Below are 22997 nucleotides of genomic sequence, written 5' to 3' on the forward strand. Positions count from 1 at the left end.
AAATATAATGACCAGCACAGGCTGAAATATCTCACTGATTCATTCTTAGGCGAGTCGGGATCAGGTTTTTGGAAAGGGCAGTGAGATTAAATCTCTGTATTTTACAGTGAACAGTCTGCCGCAGTATTTGACATGGTGTGTCTCACTGTGATAACTGGATGGCACAGCAGTTACTGTCAATACAAAAACCCCTCAGCACTAAATGAGTCTGCCTGGGTCAGTGCTCGCTTTTACAATCCTGCTATATTTACAGTGAAGTATTATTTCTGTCCAGCACTGTCCAAAAAACATGGTTTAAGATGGAAAAGCTGTGATAATTATCCATTCATCAATTGGTGAATTCAATAACATGTGCATTTGTTATTCTGTGAATTATAAAACATGAGGATCATTGATGAATAGCTAAAGATATCCACAAACGCAAATATAATTTCGTGAAGATTCATCGTGATCTTATTTTGCCTCTGACTTATGAATATTTAAAATAATGGTGGATTTCTGACTTTTTCGTGCAGGGACAGTTATTGTATGGCACAGCCCAGGGAATGTAACACTGTGACGGTATGGACTACTGGGGACAAGGGACCATGGTGACGGTGACTGCCGGTAAGAACCACACATTTATTTAGTAACTGTTTTATTTGAGTCTTTGTTTTTTTTTGTCTATTTTAATAATTCATTCAGCCAATGAAACCTGAGTTTGGTGGATTCTGAATGCAGAAGTTTTTACAATGTTTCATGTGATTCTGCTGAAATTGAGTTATATAATTCCGCTGTGTTTTGATAAAAAGTGCTGCTGAGGGATTGAGTCCCTGGTTGTTGTGATTTTGTATTTATCTGCTGAGGATACTGTGTGGCCGGGCTACTTGAAATATCTAACGTTTGTAAAAACAGTTTGACGTTTCTGCAATGTTTAATCTCGGTGACATCTAATGGCTGCGGGTTTTACCATCTACCGCACAAGGGTTTAAATAGATTTGAAATCAAACCCAATATTAACAAAGTATGCTTAAGTTTCAATATTAATTTATTGAACATGATCCGCCTACTCAGAATGCCGTTGACATTATTCCATATTTATGTTTAGTTTAATTATTCATTCATTTGGTGACGAGCGGTTGTCTGGATTCGATATTGAGATTTTCTTGCAATGTTACATTGGATTCTGTTGGAAGTGTTTGTACAATTGAGCTGCTTCTCCATGAAACGGATTTCAGCCCCACAGTGATGTGATTTTGGTGTTTTTCTGCTGAGGAGAGTGTGTGTCCGGGTGACTTTAAATTAGTGGAATTTGTGAAACGGTTTAGCGGTTCTGCATTGTTTCTGCATTGTTTAAACTCGGTGACATTGAGCAGTTACACGTTTTGCGATTGAATCGAAGCAGCCTACGCGTTTGTATCTGCTTGAAGCGCGATTGTAGGCAGAAAACAAACAGGCTTCAGAAATGGGCAAAAAAGCATTTACAGATGTGTTAGAACATTTTGTCTTTATTTTAAGTGATAATTGCAGAGTAAACTAAACCATGGATTATGACGCTCATTCAGAACATAATTCGTTACTGCAATCAGAAACTATACAATTACCAAGTTTTCAAATTGTAGAGTAAAATTAATACAATTAAAACAATTATAATGTATTTCTCCATATTGACGGAACAGCTTTCATATTAACCTAATTGATCATTAATCGCCTTTCACAATTCTGCTGTGCTCTGCGCACAATTAACATGATCGGGAAAGTTTTTAGGCTGGAAACATTTTGTGATTATGCATGAAAAAATTTCAGTAATAATATACTGACTCTACAGAATTGTTCAGTTTCAAAAGAGATTTTGAATTACTTTTTTATATCGCTGATAACATTTGCATTGACTTAAAGAGGAGTTTGACATTGCAGTTTGGCAATATGTCTATTCGGTTATTACATTCTTTCTGTGCAGCTGTAACCACATTATTCCTTCAATGTCATTGGGATTTGGATAGCGAGATAATTGTCACTAATCTAATTTTAAACAGTTTACTGGGGGGTGTAATTCGCTGGCAGTAAAGGAATTGTTCTTACATTTTTTTGAACTGCAGGAAGGTGCAGACCGCATATAAATAGAGACTGACAAGTAAAAGCTTGAAATTCGAAAAGATTAATTTAATTGCAAACATTAGTATTAGTTTTGAATTTAATAACAACATCCTGTCTCCCATAGCTGTGCTGTACACAGATAGAATTATAGGAGAAGAACAGATTATATCTGAGTTTCATGCTTAATTCTTATTAAATATTAAATTGAAGAACAAAATCTGGAGTCAATTTGCCGGTTATATTTCAGTGGCGCAGATGATCTGAATGAATTCTTCTCTTCAAATTGTCTACTGATCAATTTGGATCTTCTTTCAGTGAACAATATATTTAACAATTAAATTATAGGGATTGTTATGTAGGAAGCACTTTCATTGATAATAAGTAACTGCCAGGAACATTTGTTTACACATAACTCGGAGTTAAGGCAAGTTTGATTCAGCAAACAGATGATATTACACCTCATCGACAGTTAATGCGATGTGCCCCCGGCCAGATTTGAAAGTGTTTCAAATATTCAACTCATAAATTCGTCGTGTGAATTACTCGATGAGAATAGATGGAATTTATGATTTCTCAATCCGTTTAGAAACGCATAGTTTACAATTTTGTCCATTAAAACAGAGCAGGAGAAGTAAAAATAAAATAGTAAATATTGATCAGATTTAAGTAAAATTGATTTACTTGCCTGGATGTTACCATGTAGTAATTTGAAGTTTATTGTTTAACAATTTTTCAGTGTCAGGTTGATTTAAATAAACCCCAATTATTTCACAAAGTACCAAGGAGAAACAATTTTCAATTATTGAAAACTATTTTTATTATAAAGTAGAAATCAGCTAACAAGAAAATGAATTGACAATAACAAGATAATTAACTTACAATATAATATTAGTGATAATTAATTCAACATAAATGAACTCCAACAATTAAATAGTATACTGGACATTATAGTGGTGCAAAATCTCAAAGGGTGGAGAGAATTTTGAATTGTATCCAAAATGAATTTAGAAAAGAATACCTTTCTTACTCAGCTGTGCTCAGCTCGATAAGGTGTTTCGCCTCAACGTTTTTATTGGTTATATTTATACCTAAAATCAAATCAAATCAGTGGGTAATCGGTTTTCAATGTGAATGTTTCCTGATTTGTTTAATTCTTACCCTGTCATTGAGTCTTTATTACGGACAACCAATTATCCTGAATCTGTAGTATTTGCTGTGTTCATTTTCAGGGTAACTTAAATCATACATTGTTTGGAGATTTGAGTCAGACGGGGAATTAGATGGACTTCAATGGGAGTTTTGAAATGAAAATCAGTTTAATTTCAAAGAAGTTATAGAATAATTGTAGCAAATTGACCATTGATCAATTAGAATCAAACAGCTTGAATGAAATGGACAGATTGAACAGATCTATCTGCTGGGAACTCGATTGTTGCACCATTTGTGTCTGTTCTGTTTCTGTGCGCATGGTCACTGTGCTGGGACCAGGAATTTTCCTGACTGGTTGTTAACCTTCTGGTTCGTTCTCCTGTATTTCAGGAAGTGCAATTTGATTTATTTCTTCAAAAAACTTGTATCTGTGAGAAATGTGAAAGTTTGACTTTTTGACCAGGCGCCTCAGAAATGAGATACCCAACCCATTGTGACAGTCAGAAAGGGCAATTCAGAAACGACAGACAGACTGTCGAAGGAGGTTTGGTCAATTTTAAGCCAGTGATGTATCTGTCTTGGGAGTGTTCGGTTAGGCAATGCAGAGAGAGTTTTATCCTATTTTAATCTGTGCTGCCACAGTCCTTGACCTATTTGGTTGGACAATGTGGAGGAAGAAATTAGCCTGTATCTTATTTTTAATCCTATCATAGGAGGTTGAGGTCGCTGGCAAGGCCAGCATTTGTTGCCCATCCTAATTACCCATCCTTGAGGAAGTGTTGAAATGCCACCTCCTTGAATAGCTGCAGGTACACTCACAGGGCTGTTAGGTCGGGAGTTCCAGGATTTTGACCCATTGACAGTGAAGGAACGGCGATATAGTTCCAAGTCAGGATGTTCAGTGTCTTGGAGGGGAACATACAGGTGTTTCCAAGCACCTGCTGCCCTTGTCCTTCTAGTTAGGAGAGGTTGCGGGTTTTGAAGGAGCCTTGGCGAGTTGCTGCATTGCATCTTGTATATGGTACACACTGCTGTCACTGTGCGTCGGTGGGGGAGGGAGTGAAAGTTTAAGGTAGTGGATGGGGTACCAATTCTGTGGGCTGCTTTGTCCTGGATAGTATCGAGTTCCTTGGGGTTTTTTGAAGTTTCACACATTGAGGCAAGTGGAAACTATTCAATCCCAGTCCTGACTTGCGCCTTGTAGATGGTCAGTTTTCTTTGGGCGATAGGTGTTGAATTACTCGCCACAGAATTCCCAGCCTCTGACCGGCTCCTGCAGCACAGCACTTATATCAAAACCGGTTTGAACCCTCTCCTGGGCATATTTGATGGAACAATGTAGAGAGAGTTTTATTTTATGTCAAACCGATGCTGTACCTGACCCGGAGTGTTTGACAGTTCAGTGGAGAGTTGGCTTTCTGTTGAGTCCCACCCTTGTAGCTGATGACAGGAGTGTACTGGGGGAGGAGTGGGGGCTTTAATCCATATCTTAACTTGTCCTGTGCCTGACCTGAGAGTCTTCTCCCCGCAGAGGTCAAACAAACTGAATCAGCATCGAACTGTGGGTTCTCTAGCCAGATCTGTGAAAATTAGTTGTTCCATTGCTCGGTTGAAATGACGCACGTTAATTGTTTTTAACAATATTTCTGGAGAGAACGTGTATAAATTTTAATGAATTAATTATGTTTAAGCATTTTGAGTATCAGAAAATCATTGAATGTGAGTTACCTGAACTTGAGCACAATTTCAGAACAAACAGAATCAGGGAGTGACAGTGAGGCTCCAGAGAGCAGCGCCTGTTCTGATCTGATCAGAGGCTGCGAGTTATTTAAACGATTGAAATGGACAATGACCAGGCTCCCGCTCCAAATAACCAGCCGCGGGGGATTTGGGGGAAAAGGAGCCGCCATCAAAAACTGAGTCATTGGATTGCCGCCTGCAAGGGGAGGAATGAATGACAGAAATGAGAGCATAAGGAGGACATTCGGCCCTTCGATCCTGCCCTCCATTCAGTAAGATCATGGCTGATCTACCTCGACACACTCAGTCTCTTTACCACACACCATCACTCGCTCACTCTCTCTGTCGCACAGACTCTTTCTCACACACCTGCACACACTCACTAACACGCACTCTCTCTGATAGACACACACTCTCTCTTTCTCTCTCTGTCACACACACACGCACACACACACACTCACTCTTTCTCCCTCTCTCGCTCTCCCTCTCACATTCTCCCTCTCACACTCAAACTCTCTTTAACACGCACACACCCTGCCTCTCACACATTGCCTCACTCTTTCACACACACTCTCACACAGATACTCACATTCTCTCAGACACATACACTCTCTCAACTACACACACTCTCACACACGTGCACCCTCTCTCCCACACACATTCACACTCTCACACATGCACACACTCTCCATTCTCCCTCTCTCACTTACACACAGACACATAACACTCCGACACACACACACATCCTCATTCTCTCTCACGCACACACAGAAACACAAACACATTCCCTCTCACACACACTGTTTCTCTCACACATGCACTCACTCTCACACTCTCTCTCACACACACACTCTCTCTCACACACACACTGGCTCTCTCTCACACACTTTTCTACATATAACTCACACCCCTACACTCTCTCCCTCTCTCTCTCACACACACACACAGACACACACACACAGTTGCTCTCTCAATCACAAACACAGTAGCTCTCCCTCACACACATTTCTCTGTCTCAGTCACTCTCCCACTTATACTCCCTATGACACGCACATAAAAACACACTCTCCCTCTCTCTCACACACTGTCTCTCTCATTCTCTCTCTCTCACACACACACTCTTTCTCTCCCACACACACACATTGTCTATCTCACATATTCTCACACTTATACTCCCTATCTCACTCACACACACACACACACACACACACACTCTCTCTCTCTCTCTCTCTCTCTCTCTTTCTCTGTCTCTCTCTCAAAAACACATACACTTGCACTCTCTCTCTCTTTCTCACGCACACACACACATTCTCACACAGAGAAGTGGGCTGAAAATACCAATTGCAGAATGAAAATCCGTGAAGCTGCATGCATGTTTATTGTTCCATTTCTGAGGACCTGTTGTGTAAAAGGAAATTACACAGGTGACATCACTATATATGTGGAGAATTTCCAAGTGTTGAACCAAACACAAAGGAACAAGGAAAGGGGAGGGATGTGGCGGAGACCATGGCCTCCTGGATCCTCAACATGGTGCACACTTGGTGCAAGATGCCTGCACGGCCCATCCTGGTTTTGCTGTAACCTTCCCCTCCAGCCCCCTCAGTCTGCCTATTCTCGCACTGACACGGGTTTCTCAAAGAAAGGCATCGGCATTAAAGCAGCTGGCCAGCGATCTACACTGCTGCCTGACTTTACACAGCCGGTGTTACAGAAAGCTGATCAATATGGAGAATCAGGACAGGAACGATGGAGAGGAAGAGGAGGAGGTGGAGGTGTTGGAGCCGAATGGAGGAGCCCCCAGCTCGGCTGTGGACAACAGGCAATGGAAAGCTGAGCCGGAGCGGAAAATCATCCAGAGAAACATCGCCTTGATAAGCCTGCAGCACCTGGGCGCCCTCACTACCCACAATCACTCACCCTGACTCACCATCATTCACTCACTCACCCTCAGACCCTCGCCCTCACTCAATCGCCCTCAGTCACTCACCCTCAATCACTCACCCTCACTCCCTCGCTCACCCACCCTCGCTCACCCACGCTCACTCACTCGTCCTCACTCACTCACCCTCACTCCCTCACTCACCCAGCCTCACCCACCTTCACTCACCCTCATTCACTCACCATCAATTACTCACTAATCTTCACTCACTCACCCTCACTCACTCAGCCATCACTCACTCACGCACCCTCACTCGCCCTCACTCACTCACCCCCACTCACTCACCCTCATTCACTCACCATCAATTACTCACTCACCCTCACTCATTCACCCTCACTCGCTCACTCACACTCACTCACTCACTCACTCACCCTCACTCACCCTTACCCACCCAGCCTCATTCAAACTCACTCACCCACCCACACTCACTGACCCTCACTCACCCACCCTCACTCACCCTCACTCGGGGGTACTCACTCACACTCATTCACTCACACTCACTCACCCATCCTTCCTCATCCACCCTCACTCATCCTCACTCAAACTCACTCACCCACCCATCCTCACTCACCTATTTTCACTCACACTAAATAACTCATCCACCCACCCTCACACATCCACTCACCCTCACTCACATACCCACCCTCACATACCAACCAACCCTCACTCATACTCTCATCTACCCTCATTCAACCACCCACCCTCACTCACTCATCCATCCTCACCCACATTCAGACACCCGCCCACGCTCACTCATCACCCACTCTCATTCACTGCTTCACTCACCCACGCACCCTCACTCACTCAGCCACCCAACCTCACTCAGCCACCCTCACTTTGTCAATCATGCACACGCTCACTCACTCAATCACTTTTCAGTGTGTGGGAGGGCAGGTACTGCGGGGAAGAGAGACCTGGAAGCGATGCCTGAGGCCGAGCAGTGCGGGAAAGTGGAGCAAGGCCGAATGTAGCGACGAGCATTGGTGGAAGCGGAGAGAGCCTGAGGGGTTGGGGGGGAATGGCATAGAAACGGGGCAAAGGTCAGCGAACAGGGAAAAAGGTCAGAGGGCCGGGCGAAATCGCAGACACCCGTGGAGTAAGAGCAGAGAGCTGGAGGAGAAAGGGCAGAGAGTCGGGAGGGGGAAAGGGCAGAGAGGCGGGAGGGGGGAAAGGGCAGAGAGGCGGGAGGGGGAAAGGGCAGAGAGGCGGGAGGGGAAAAGGGCAGGGAAGTGGGAGGGGGGAAAGGGCAGATGGGCGGCAGAGAGAAAGGGCAGAGAGGCGGGAGAGGGAAAGGGCAGAGAGGCGGGAGGGGGTAAAGGGCAGAGAGGCGGGTGGGGTAAAGGGCAGAGAGGCGGGTGGGGGAAAGGGCAGAGAGGCGGGTGGGGGAAAGGGCAGAGAGGAGGGAGGGGGAAAGGTCAGAGAGGCGAAGGGGGAATGGGCAGAGAGGTGGGAATGGGAAAGGGCAGAGAGGCGGGTGGGGGAAAGGGCAGAGAGGCGGGAGGGGTAAAGGGCAGAGAGGTGGGAGGGGTAAAGGGCAGAGAGGCGGGAGGGTTAAAGGGCAGAGAGGCGGGAGGGGTAAATGTCAGAGAGGCGGGAGGGGTAAAGGTCATAGAGGAGGGAGGGGAAAAGTCAGAGAGGAGGGAGGGCGAAAGGTCAGAGAGGAGGGAGGGGGAAAGGTCAGAGAGGTGGGAGGGGTAAAGGGCAGAGAGGAGGGAGGGGGAAAGGTCAGAGAGGCGGAGGGGGTAAAGGGCAGAGAGGCGGGAGGGGGAAAGGGCAGAGATGCGGAAGGGGGAAAAGGGCAGAGAGCTGGGGTAATGTTCAGAGAGCCAGTGCAAAAGATCAGAGAGCCATGGAATAAGTGCAGAGAGCTGGGGGAGAAAGGGCAGAGAGGCAGGAGGGGGGAAAGGGCAGAGAGGCGGGAGGGGGAAAGGGCAGAGAGGCGGGAGCGGGAAGGGGCAGAGAGGCGGGAGGGGGAAAGGGCAGAGAGGCGGGAGGGGGAAAGGGCAGAGAGGCGGGAGCGGGAAGGGGCAGAGAGGCAGGAGGGAGAAAGGGCAGAGAGGCAGGAGGGGGGAAAGGGCAGAGAGGCGGGAGCGGGAAGGGGCAGAGAGATGCGGGAGGGGGGAAAGGGCAGAGAGGCGGGAGGGGGGAAAGGGCAGAGAGGCGGGAGGGGGGAAAGGGCAGAGAGGCGGGAGGGGGAAAGGGCAGTGAGGCGGGAGGGCGAAAGGGCAGAGATGCATGAGGGGGAAGGGCAGAGAGGCGGAGGGGGAAAGGGCAGAAAGGCGGGGGGACAGGGAAGAGAGGGGAAAGGGCAGGGAGGCCGGGCTATAGCGGGGAAAGCCTGTCTAAAGTAGTTATGAGCCAAAGCCCCAGGCGCCCAGGGCCCCACACTCTCTATCTCTCCCTCTCTCTCCCTCATTGTCTCTCCTCCTCCTGAAATCTTTTCCATTCCTGGGAAAAGGCGCTAAGTACCTAGGAGAGAAGGGAGACAATGTCTCTGTGCGCTTCCCCCACGGCTCCCTGCGCCTTTCTCCAGCTGGTGTTCGCTGCCCCTCCAATCACAACCTGTTTGTTTCCCAGTTTTACTGCTGATAGGCCCACTGGTCAGCCTATCTGCCGCTAACGGGGTAGAAGACCCGCCTGTGATTGGAGGAGCAATTGAAGATACGGATACCTTCAACTCCACTTATCCGTCTTACCAGCATTTTGAACAACGGCTCCAGAGGCCATATAGAGGGACTTCGGGGGCCACAATCCAGCCACGGGACACGGATTGGACAAGCCTGTAAAAAAAGGAAAATAAGGAAATGGGCAGAAAAGTTGAACACAAAAATAGCAGAAGCATTTGTTCTAATCTTCCAAACTTCCATAGATTCTGGAAAGTCCCATCAGATTGGAAAATAGAGAATGAGGCTTTTATGTTAAATAAAGGAGGGAAAGGGAAAGCAAGAGACTATAGGCCAGTTAGCTTAACATCTGTCAGAGCGAAAGTGCTGGAATCTATTATTAAGGAGCCTCTCACGGGTCACTTAGAAAATCCAAATGCAATTATGTAGATCCATCATGGTTTTGTGAAAGGGAAATCATGTTTGGCTGATCTATTTGAGGCCCTTCGAGGAAGTAACAAGGAACATTAATAAAGGAGAACCTGTGGGTGTGCTGTATTTGGGCTTCCAGAAGGCATTTGACAAAGTGGCACATCAAAGGTTACTACGCATATAATGGTGTCGGCAGTAACATTTCAGCATGGGTAGAAGTTTAGTAAGTTAACAGGAAACAGAGAGTCGGGATAAATTGGTTATTTTAGGTTGACAAGATGTGACACAGGGATCAATACTGCAGCCTCAACTATTTACAATTTATAACAATGATTTGAATGAAAGGACTGAATGAATTTGCTAAATTTGCTGATGACACAAAGATAGATAGGAAAGTAAGTGGTGAAGAGGGGATAAAGGTCAGCAAAAGGATATAGATAGGTTAAGTGAGTGGGCAAAAAATTGACAGATGGTGTATAATGTGGGAAAATATAAACTTGTCCACTTTGGCAGGAAGAATACAAAAGCAGCATATTATTGAAAGGGAGAGAGATTTGCAGAACCCTGAGGTACAGAGGGACCTGGATCCCTTAGTGCATGAATCACAAAAAGTTACAATACAGGAACAGCAAGTGATGAGGAAGGCAAAGGGAATCTTGTCATCTATTACAAGGGGAATAGAATATAAATGGAAGGATATTTTGCTACAGTTTAACGGGGCGTCGATGAGACCTCGTCTGAATTACTGTGTACAGATTTGGTCTCATTTAAGAAAGGATATAAAAGCATTAGAAGCTGTTCAGAGAATGTTCATTCAAATGATACTGGGAGGTGTTGTCTGTTATCTTATGAGGAAAGTTTGGATAGGCTGGGCCTGTTTCCATTGGAGTTTAGAAGAATGAGAGCTGATTCTATTGAAATATATAAGATCCTGAGGGAAATTGACAGGGTGGATGCTGAAAGGATGTTTCCCCTTGTGAGAGAGACTAACGATAGGGAACACAGTTTAAAAATAAGAGGTCTCTCATTTCAGACGGAAATGAGGGGATTTTATTTTTCTCTCAAAGGGTCGTGGAACTTTGGAACTCTCTTCCCCAGAGAGCGATGGAGGAGGAATCATTAATATTTCAAGGCAGAGGTAGAGAGATTCTTCATTGACAAGGGAGTCAAAGGTTAGCGGAGAGTAGGTGGGAATGTGGAGTTAATGCCACAATCAGATCAGCTATAAGACCATAAGACATAGGAGCAAAAATTAGGCCATTCGGCCCATCGAGTCTGCTCCACCATTCAATCATGGCTGATAAGTTTTTCAACCCCTTTCTCCCGCCTTCTCCCGTAACCTTTGATCCCCTTACCAATCAAGAACTATCTATCTCGGTCTTGAATACACTCAATGACCTGGCCTCCACAGTCTTCTGTGGCAATGAATTCCATAGATTCACCACTCTCTGGCTCAAGAAGTTTTTCCTCATCTCTGTTCAAAAAGGTCTTCCCTATACTCTGAGGCTGTGCCCTCGGGTCCTAGTCTCTCCTACTAATGGAAACATCTTCCCCACATCCACTCTATCCAGGCCTTTCAGTATTCTGTAAATTTCAATCAGATCCCCCCTCATCCTTCTAAACTCCATCGAGTATAGACCCAGAGGCCTCAAACGTTCCTCATATGTTAAGCCTTTCATTCCTGGGATCGTTCTCGTGAACCTCCTCTGGACCCTCTCCAGGGCCTGAACATCCTTCCTGAAGTACGGGACCCAAAATTACTCACAATATTCTAAATCTGGTCTGACCAGAGCCTTATAAAGCCTCAGCAGCACATCCCTGCTTTTATATTTTAGTCCTCTCGAAATAAATGCCAACATTGCATTTGCCTTCCTAACTACCGACTCAACCTGCAAGTAAACCTTAAGAGAATCCTGGACTAGAACTCCCAAGTCCCTTTGCACTCCAGATTTCTGAATTCTCTCCCCATTTAGAAAATAGTCTATGCCTCTATTCTTCCGACCAAAGTGCATGACCTCACACTTCCCCACGTTGTATTCCATCTGCCACTTCTTTGCCCATTCTCTTAACCTGTCCAAATCCTTCTGCAGCCTCCCCGCCTCCTCAATACTACCTGTCCCTCCACCTATCTTTGTATCATGATCGGAGCTATCATCGGAGTCAATGGTGGAGGAGGCTTGAGAGGCCGAATGGCCTACTCCTGCTACTAATCCGCATGTTCATATGTACATACGATTGGAAAATGTCGTAATTACTGTAACTGGTATTCAGTTTAGAGTTCTATGGTCATTATATAGTTACCATTACAAAGGTACTTTCGAAGGGCCGTTGCTATTCTTTGTTTTGGGGGGACGTGGAGAGAGGAGGGGGCATCAGTCAATTTGAACAGAACCAATTTCCAAAACTATAATGATATAAATGACGAGACAACTTCTCTATCACCAAGTGTTGTTGACTCAGAAATAAATGGTGGCGAAATAATGGGGGAAATCCTCTGCTCTTCCACTTTAATCCAATGAAAGGTACGTCATTCACATGACATCAAAATGTTCTCTTTTAGTAATGGGATAGAGGCGGGAAAAGAGGTGTGGGTTTCCAAAGAGGGAACCGACAGGTGAGGGTCACCAAATGATGGAAATAATAAATGAACAAATGTGGGTGTGGGTTTTAGTTGGAATATATTAGGATATGTTTATAGTTATAGTCAAATTTTGAATTGTTTAGTTACTTAATGATCACAAATCACAGAGTCTAACTTGTTCAATCGGCCATTCTTTCCCAGTGACACCGTCTTCGCCCACTCTCTACAGCCTGGTCTCCTCCTGTCAGCAACACAACACCGACGGCTCCGTCACCTATGGCTGTTTGGCGATGGACTACTCCCCAGAAATCACCAGCCTGACCTGGAAGAAAGATGGGCAGCAGATCACCACTGGATTTAAGACTTTCCCGTCAGTGAGAAACCAGAAGGGAACCTACAGCCTGAGCAGCCAGTTAACCATCACCGAGTCAGAGGGGGAATGCAGCAAAATCAACTGTGAGGTTCGACACAGCGGCTCAGACAAGAGCATTGGAATGCAATGTAAGTGTTGGGGAACTTGTGAGAAACAGAACGGCTGTGATTACCCTGTATAGGGCCTTGGTTATAACACATTTATAGTGCTCTGCATAGTTCTGATCCCTGGAAAATCTAGGTTAGTGTCTATTAACGGAAAAAGTCTGTTTAAAAATACGATTTCATTGTATCTGTTATCAATTTCTTCTGCAAGAACTGTCTAACCTGTGTTTCTTGAAGGTGTTGGACCTGTCTTCCCTCCAACTGTTCTCCTCACCGTGAGCTCCAGGGAAGAAATCACAACCAACAAATTTGCAACCGCCGTCTGTTCAATCATCGATTTCCGTCCAAGTTCAATGACCGTGAAGTGGCTGAAGAATGGAAAACCCATGGATTCAGGAATTGTCACCTCTCCCGTCTTTGAAGTGAACGGGAACTTCTCGGTGACCAGTCGGCTGAAAGTCTCCGCTGGGGAATGGTTCACCGACGCGGTCTATACCTGTCAGGTCACTCACCAAGAGGTCACCCAAAGTCAAAACGCCACCAAGTGTGAGGGTAAGAAATACAAACCGAGGAAGCAAGAGATCATTCTGCTCTCCGATGTTACTCAAATCAGGAATTTATTGGAGTTAGTAGAAAGCACGGAACAACTTCTAATTTACTGTCATGTAGTTATTGTTTAATTCCGATGTAAGGGCTGCATTCGGATTGTTCACAATTCAGGATTTTATCACATCACGTCTCTACACTGACGTCACAGAATGTGTGAGGTGGACTTGATATCAGATTTACCCTGAGTCAGCTGATCATATTTGGAGAGGCAGAAGGTGTCTGGAACCCTTCACTGGTAACAGCTTCGGGAGAGAGTGTTGGAAAGTGCATCCACCCTATTTATAAAACAGCTTTCAGTACTGCATTCCAGGGCCCAGGAATGGTGTATTTGTATTGGGACTGGGGCAACATAGATTCATGAGAATGTTACCGGCGCTGAAGGACTTAAATTATGAGAACGATTTACACAGACCAAGCTGGTTTTCCATTGTGTAAAGAAGATTAAAGACGATAGTTAGAGGTTGATATGTCCAAGGTGATTTATTTTCGTTAAGAGTGTGAAGACTGAATACTGCTGTCCTGATTCTGAATGTGAAACTTTGGTTGATTTTCATTTCTGTCTCACAGGTGATTCCCACTGCAACGATCCCACAATTACTCTACTGCCACCGCCAATAGAACAGGTCTTACTGGAGGCGACCGTGACCTTAACCTGCATCGTTTCTAATGCTCCTTATGGAGTCCTCGTGTCCTGGACACAAGAGAAGAAGCCTTTGAAATCAGAGATCGCCGTCCAACCGGGAGAGGATCCCGACAGCGTGGTCAGCAACGTAAACATCTCGACACAAGCCTGGCTGAGTGGGGCTGAGTTCTACTGCGTGGTGAGCCATCAGGATCTGCCGACTCCTTTAAGAAGTTCCATCCACAAGGAACCAGGTGAGCGGTGAGATTGAAGCAATAAGTAGTTCAATGTGTCTATTTCCAGTGTAAATGTCAGGATCAATATTTACTCTTCAGTGTATTCATGGTCTACTCTGATTCGCAATTTCGCCAACTAAACGCTCTGGGCCTGTGGAATTTCAGGGGGAAATTGATAAGTAGATGAATGAACAATGAACTGAAGGCTGTGCCATTGGGTTTAGATGAAGAACGGTGGGAGGAGCCTGGTATGGAGCTTAAACACCAACACAGACAAGTTGGGCCGAATGGTCTGTTTCTGTGCTGTAAACTTTGAGAAACTTTCTCGTCCAACCCCATAAGTTCTCAGGGAAAAGGATTGTGTCCACCTCTGCTCCGAGCTGGAAAACCGGGTAGATCCCAAAGATTTTTATTTATTAATTAATGGGATGTGGGCTTCGCTGGCTGGGCCAAAGGTTATTGTCCATCCCTAATTGCCCTTGAGAAGGTGGTGGTGAGCTGCCTTCTTGAACCGCTGCAGTCCCTGTGGTGTAGGTACACGCACAGTGCTGTCAGGGAGGGAGTTCCAGGATTTTGCCTCAGCGACAGTAAAGGAACGGCGATATATTTCCTAGAAGCGGATAATGTAAACCTTTAATATTCAACTGAAAAACACTTCCCTCATCCTAACCAGCGGTTTCATTGTCTCCGAAATTATCCAGTTTATTGACACTTATTGTACATTTTCTGCAGTTAAAAATCCGCAGGAACCGTCCGTGTCTGTCCTCCTGCCCTCGGCAGAAGATGTCTCCGCTCAGAGATTCGTCTCCCTCAGCTGCTTAGTGAGAGGTTTCTCACCCCGAGAGATCTTCGTCAAGTGGACCGTCAATGACAAGCCGGTGAATCCCGGGAACTACAAGAACACCGGGGTGGTGGCGGAGAACGGCAATAGCTCCTTCTTCATGTACAGCCTGTTATCCATCGCAGCGGAGGAGTGGGCCAGCGGCGCTTCTTACTCCTGTGTGGTGGGACATGAAGCGATCCCCTTGAAGATCATCAACAGAACGGTTGATAAATCCAGCGGTAAACCGAGTTTTGTGAATATTTCCCTTGCACTGATGGACACCGTTAATTCATGTCAATGAGAATCTCTCGTTTACATTTCAAACTTCAATAAAAATATAATAAAGTCCTTTTCTCCAATCGTGATTTAAATGCACAGTCGCTTAATTAGTGTTGTTTTCCACTTTTGCTAATGTTAGAGCTGTTTAGTTAAAATCGGATATTTCCAGGGCTCAGAACCAAGTCTTGTACACCCAGTGCTCCCAGCTCAGATACACCCTGGGTTAGAGACACAGTAAAGCTCATTCATTACGGGATTCTGCAAAATAACATCACCAATTCTCCTCCCACTGAGGAGAAATCTGACAATTTCCCATTTCCGGCAAACAAACTCAGCACATTTAGATCTCGGTGTTGCTGCTTCTCTTATGGTCCATTCCTTTAAAATGGATGCCAGCTTTAAGCTGCTGCATCGCACCCACTGGGAACTGAAGTGAGGGTCACACAGAAACATGTCCCAACAATCCGCCATCAGAGAGAGGGGGAAGGAAAATTGTTAACCCACCGTACCCCCCACTTCCCCAACAGAGAGAGGGGGAGGGGAAATTGTTAACCCACTGTACCCCCACTTCCCCAACAGAAAGGGGGGGAAGGGAAATTGTTAACCCACTGTACCCCCACTTCCCCAACAGAGAGAGGGGGAAGGGAAATTGTTAACCCACTGTACACCCACTTCCCCAACAGAGAGAGGGGGAGGGGAAATTATTAACCCACTGTACCTCCACCTCCCCAACAGAGAGAGGGGGAGGGGAAATTGTTAACCGACTGTACCCCCACTTCCCCAACAGAGAGAGGGGGAAGGGAAATTGTTAACCCACTGTACCCCCACTTCCCCAACAGAGAGAGGGGGAAGGGAAATTGTTAACCCACTGTACCCGCACTTCCCAAACAGAGAGAGGGGGAAGGGAAATTGTTAACCCACTGTACCCCCACTTCCCCAACAGAGAGAGGGGGAAGGGAAATTGTTAACCCAATGTACATCCACTTCCCCAACAGAGAGAGGGGGAAGGGAAATTGTTAACCCACTGTACCCCCACTTCACTAACAGAGAAAACTGAAAAGAAAATTTTTAGCCAATTTTACCACCACTAGCTAAACAGAAAGACGAGGAAGGTCATTGGTTAACCCGGTGTGTCTCCACCTTCTCAGCAGAGAGAACCGAAAAGGAAATTGCTTCGCCAACCAGACGGAGCAAAACTATTAACTCACTGGACTCTCAGTCCCCGAGCAGAGAATCTGGAAGGGAACGGGCCTTTGCTGTAAGGACCCAGTTACCAACAGCAGAAGTCGGCTTCTAGCTTACTGGCCACTGGTTTTAAAGTCCCATCATGCTTAAAATGTTGTAAAATATATATTTATGCAACATAATTTTAAGAAGTTTTCACACTCTTGCTCCTGTTAATCTTATGCTAAGATTGATTTCTCATCATCCGATTCTGAACTGGTTATTAAATCCTCCCTGGGTTGTTCACGGTTCTGCCCCTGAATTTTATGAGGCAGATGGTTGATTGTTTGCATTCGTTCACCTGATATCACCTTGCATCTCACAGAAAACACGTTTATACAGAACATTGAAAATATTCACCAAAATTTTCACTATCAGGGTCAGACTCGGTCGTTGGGACCTTGTGAAACTCGGAAAAATAGTAAAAATGCACACAAGGGACACAAATGGACACACAAAAACATACATACATACACACATAGGCACAGACACGCAGACACAAACACACACAGTACAGGCAGACACACACACATACATACATAGGCACACACATACACACACAGAGGCACAGACACACACACAAACACAGGCAGACACACAAACACACACACATAGACAAATACACATACGCGCACACACAAACACATAGGCACAGACGCACAGACAGACACACATGCGCACACACAATCACATACACACACACAATCACACCCAAACACAAATACACACACAAATGCAGGCACAGGAACACACACATACACAATCACACACACACAAACAGATAAAACCAGACAAGCAGATTCTTACAAGGACACAAATATGCATCATCACACATTCACAATGACAGAAATACAGACGAAAAGACACACACTATCATACACATTAAAACAAGTGCATGGATACACATGAACACATGCACACACATGAGCAGACGACACCCAGACAGACAAACACATAGAGGAACAGACTAACACATTCACAGGCACACATGTAGACACAAACATGAAACACGCTTATACACACGAGAACACAAAAACACACGTTAATACGTATGAAAACATAAACACACATTGATACATAGTTCTAAATATCCATCAACACACAAATGCACACATTAAAAACTCTCTCTCACACACACACGCTGTGACACAGACATTAATATGCTGACACATACGTGGAACACAAAAGGAAACATTAACACTTATATTAGCAGACAAGAACGCATAAACACACATTAACACATATAGTAATAAATAAACATAGATATCAATACATAAATACACACAATAACACACTCATACATACACATTGGCAAAAAAGCAAAATATACATGCAGACGCAGACACAAAAATGCACAAGTCAGCACTCATTGGCAAATGAACACACCTCAATACTCATACACACATATGGACACAGAAACAAAGGGTGATGCAAGGCACGATATACTCATGCACACATACACAAAAGCTAAAGCATGACACAAACGCCAGGCTATTGAAGAAGGTATAATTCAAATGCACTTTTTTAACCAATGTATTCTCCGGCAATTGTCCCTATTACATAATGATCCGAAAAGCACACTGAAACAATGTTCTTACTGAGAAACTGATTTAAGTTAATGACGCACCAAACATTCCCATCACAAATAGACAACCAAGATGGGAACTCACATCCGAGATTTTAAAAAGCAACGTTCACAGTTTCAAAATAAGTTGCTCAGTGAATCTTTCTCGATATCCATCATAATATTCTCCAATAATAGATCGTACGAAATTGTTCGAAAATAAACTGATATTGGAGATAATTTTCTATATTTTCCGACTCGGACTATACGAGGATTGTAAAGGAGGAACAGCTGTGGAGATAGTTACAGAGATAGGTTGCTGAAATTCACGAGCTTAACAGTAGATATATATTGAACATTAAATTAGAGAATACATTAATAACTTAGGAAAGAGTAAAGAGTATATTTTTTAAAAGATATCCAAGATTAATAAACAACCTAATTACATTTCCTCGGTTATATCCTCGCAGATTCCACAGATCGCACCTGGATTGAAGACTCTGAGGATGATAACGGCAACATCTGGACAACCGCTTCCACATTCATCATCCTGTTCTTCCTGAGCATTTTCTACAGCACTGCCGTCACTCTGGTGAAGGTCAGAAGATTCAATCCGCTCACACTTCAGACTGACAGAAGCTATTTGAAAAATCTCTCAATGTTTCATTGATTAAAACACTAAGATAAATGTCCCACATTCTAAACATCTGCTTCATTATTTTATCCTCTTTTGCAGATCAAGTGACCGGTTGAATTTTGGACACCGTAGATTTTCCTCAGCCGTTTATTGAGATCTCCGTATTACGAATTTAAAATATGTCCTCTCGGTGAATCTAAAAATGAAATACCTTCAGTTCATGTTTCCGAATTTATAACTAAGACAGTCATGGACGGTATTTCCGTTTCTCTGTTTGAAATGTGCGAGATAATTATGGCTGTATTGTAATTGTAGTTTATAATTCCCCAGTAGTTTGAATTCCATATGTAAATAAGTAGCTTTTCTCATTCCTCATTCACAATTTTTCCCTTCCCTTTATGTTGAGCTCCGGTTTTCTCTTTCTGGTCTCTGTCACAGCTGTACATACAGTTGGCAGTTCAGAGCGAATGTGTTCTGTTCTCAGTGTGACTCAGTCATCATATTCAGTCCAGTTGACTTTAAAATAAACTTTTCTGTAAAATGTTCTCCAAAATTGTTAATAAATCATGAATGTGAAACGAACTGACTTTGCTGAACTCCTTTCCCCCAGGCCCATCGACACCGCTCCATTTCCCCTATTACACTGTTTCCTCCCCTTTCCCAGATTTTTTTTAACCATTCCTGTTTGGGATGTGAATCAAAAACAGAAAATGCTGGAAAAACTCAGCAGGCCCAACAGCATCTGTGGAGAAAAAAAAGAGTTAACGTTTCGAGTCCTCATGACTCTTCTTCAGAGCCCAAGGTCCTTCAGTGAAAGAGTCACTGCGCCACCCAGCGACCCATCGGTGTTAATACACCTTTACCTCTACCTTTTTATGGCAAACCCCAGAGCCAGGATGATTACACAGCGAGGGGAACCTCGGTGATTTCACTCATACTCAGGTCTGTCACAGTCACATGTCAGGTAATTGTAAACAGCAGGGATCTGCTTCATCAGAGGCCCATACAGGACAGTATATGGAGGACGAAAGTTTCCTTTACACTGTCCCATCTAACACTCCCAGGGTCGGTGCAGCAGGGGTTAGATAGGGAATAAAAGTTTTTTTTTATCTCTTTACCCTTTCATGAGGTGTGGGTGTCGCTGGCAAGGCCGCCCAGAACAGCCCGGCTTCCAAGGCCATTTCAGAGGGCAGTTAAGTGTCAGTCAGGTTGCTGTCGACCAGGAATCACATGTCGGCCAGGCTGGGTAAGGATGGCAGATTCCCTTCACTAAAGGATATTAGTGCAGCAGATGGGTTTTTACGACAATCGGTGACAGTTGTCATGGTCACCATTACTGAGGCTAGTTTTCAATCCCAGGTTTTAATAATTGAATTCACATTCCAGCAGCTGCCATGTTGGGATTTGAACCCATGCGCCCAGAGCATTCGCCTGGATTCTCTCTAATTTGTCCAATTAAACACTCACAAGGCAGAGACGTCACAATCCACCTTCTCAATGCAATTAGGGATGTACAATAAATGCTGGCCCAGACAGCCACGCCTATATCGCATGAATAACAAAAAATGCACAAATACCGCAGACTGAACCGTTGACACAAACCATGAGATGATTCCTAGAGACTAGGGCCGATCTGACACAGACATATTATCGAGCAGTAATCCTGCGAAGTATCACCACAGTTTGGGTCTTATCAGGAACAACGGGGAGCACAAATCGTGGAAATTCCCAGGCCCTGCGGCCTGCCTGACGCAACAAACAACTGAACTCACTAAACTTCACCCCAGGGATCCTCTCTCCCTGCTCCATTCCCTCTGATACCATCCTCCTGAACTCACTGAACATCACCCCAGGGATCCTCTCTCCCTGCTCCATTCCCTCTGATACCATCCTCCTGAACTCACTGAACATCACCCCAGGGATCCTCTCTCCCTGCTCCATTCCCTCTGATACCATCCTCCTGAACTCACTGAACATCACCCCAAGTATCCTCTCTCCCTGCTCCATTCCCTCTGATACGATCCTCCTGAACTCACTGAATATCACCCCAGGGATCCTCTCTCCCTGCTCCATTCCCTCTGATACCAGCTCTGATGGGATGCTTCAAACACACACTCCACTGATTCGGCACAGGCTGTTATGCGTTTTCAGTTTTAAATCAATAAAAAAATCGCTCTGTTCGAGCAATGTGGACATGAGCAAAGAACCCTAATTCTCACACGAGAAATTGAACCCGGGCCACGGCAAGTCCCAGCCACCATGCCAGCACGGAGGCTACCCCGGCAGTTTGATAAACGATACTTTTGCCATTTGTTTTCATTTCAGACCACTTTCTCCTGAGACAAAATGACCTATTCAGCCAATTAAAACAACCATTGCCATTGGCAAGAACATGAAATTGACAGTGTGGTGAAATAGTACTAAAAGCTGTGAATTGCAAAATCCAATTTCCAAAAGCCACCAACCTAATCCCTGCGGCTCCTGTGAAACCGTGCAAGGTGATATCAAATTCCTCCACTTTCATGATACATCTTTCAACTTTCAATCTCCGCCTCAGTCATTTCCAGTTCTATTTAATACCCACGTGGAAATTTAACTCTGCTCCTCGTTCCATGGATTTTGGCCGACTTGCTATGCATTTTATATTATGATAAAGCCAGGAATTCGTGCTCTAATAAAAACAGAGGGTCGCTGAATTTCACAGCAGGTCTGACAGCACCTGTGGAGACAGAAACAGAGTTCACGCTTCCAGTCCATATGACTCTTCTTCAGAACTCAAGGGAGGTAGAAATATGATGCGTTTTATGCTGCTGACGAGGGTGGGTGGAGTAGATGGAGCAAAAAAGTTCAGGGATAGGTTTGAGGTCAGGAGAGATTCAGTAACAAAGATATCATGGAACACAAGTCAAAGGCAACGGGAATGATATTATTAATTATGAAAGCAGGCGTTAATATCTAGACAAAGGTCAGCACTGACTGGAAGCAAAATAGCAGAATGTGTTAATAGCAGAAAAAGGGTCAGCGCTGTCTGAAAGCAAAACAGAAGAACAAGATGCAGACTGGCACTTGGGGGTGTGGAGGCTGCAGGGAAATTAAAATGGAGGACAGAGTTCATAATGTGAATTTGTTGACCTCAATGTTGAGTCCAGAAGGCTGTAGAGTGTCTAATGAGAAGATGAGGTGCTGTTCCTCCAGTTTGCGTTGGGCTTCACCGGAACATTGTAGAAGGCTGAAGACAGAAATGTGAGCGTGAGGGCAAGGTGTGAATTGAAATGGCAAGTGAAAGACAGGTCTGGGTCATTCTTGCGGACTGTGTGAAGGTGTTCTGCAAAGCGGACAGTCAGAGAGTGTTTAGTCTCCCCAGTGTGGAGGAGACCACATTGTGAGCAGAGAATACAATAGGCTGAATTGTAAGAAGTGCAAATAAATCTTTGCTTCACCTGGAAGGAGTGTTTGGGGCCTTGGACGGTGAGAAGGGAGAAGGTAAAATGTTACACCTCCTGCGATTGCATGGGAAGGTGCTGTGGGAAGGGGATGAGGTGTTGGGCACGATAGAGTTTTTGAATCAGAAATTGGTTTTTGGTTGTGATATTTTGCACAACAGCGAGACCGGGAATCAAATTTGGGCGATGAGCGCACCGAATCCTAACCATTAGGTCACCAGGGTGTTTCTGTAACATCTTGTTTAGCGAATTCTACTGTCAACTCAAACATTGGCGTTTTACTTCTACTTCTCTTCCCGAGGCAGTTCTGTGTCGTGTCCTTTGGCTTCAAGGAAATGTTGTACAAACTTTGCCAGCCCTGCTGTTATCCAGTAAGTTCCCAGACAAGTAGTTTTATGAATATTCATTTCAAAGAAAATGAGATAAGTTAGATCACACATATGCATAACATCCAACCCATTAGAAATATTGGGTTCAAAGCAACAAATAGAAATTGATTCTATGATTGCACATCTAGAACTGGAACACACCATCGCACCGATTGAATCCACTGGCTGTTT

At 44.6% G+C, this 22997-nt stretch overlaps 1 gene segment (V, D, J or C); it reads left to right on the top strand.

Moving 5' to 3' along the window:
• The first annotated feature begins 516 nt into the window (after positions 1 to 516).
• On the top strand, positions 517 to 19576 carry LOC144697689 (Ig heavy chain C region-like). The segment is given in 7 exon segments: positions 517 to 606; positions 12725 to 13024; positions 13238 to 13552; positions 14177 to 14485; positions 15200 to 15529; positions 18828 to 18955; positions 19094 to 19576. Coding segments are annotated over 7 exon segments (1434 nt in total).
• Positions 19577 to 22997: the final 3421 nt, after the last annotated feature.

The sequence above is a fragment of the Cetorhinus maximus genome, chromosome 23 (genome assembly GCF_964194155.1).
Source record: "Cetorhinus maximus chromosome 23, sCetMax3.hap1.1, whole genome shotgun sequence".
Classification (NCBI taxonomy): Eukaryota; Metazoa; Chordata; class Chondrichthyes; order Lamniformes; family Cetorhinidae; genus Cetorhinus; species Cetorhinus maximus.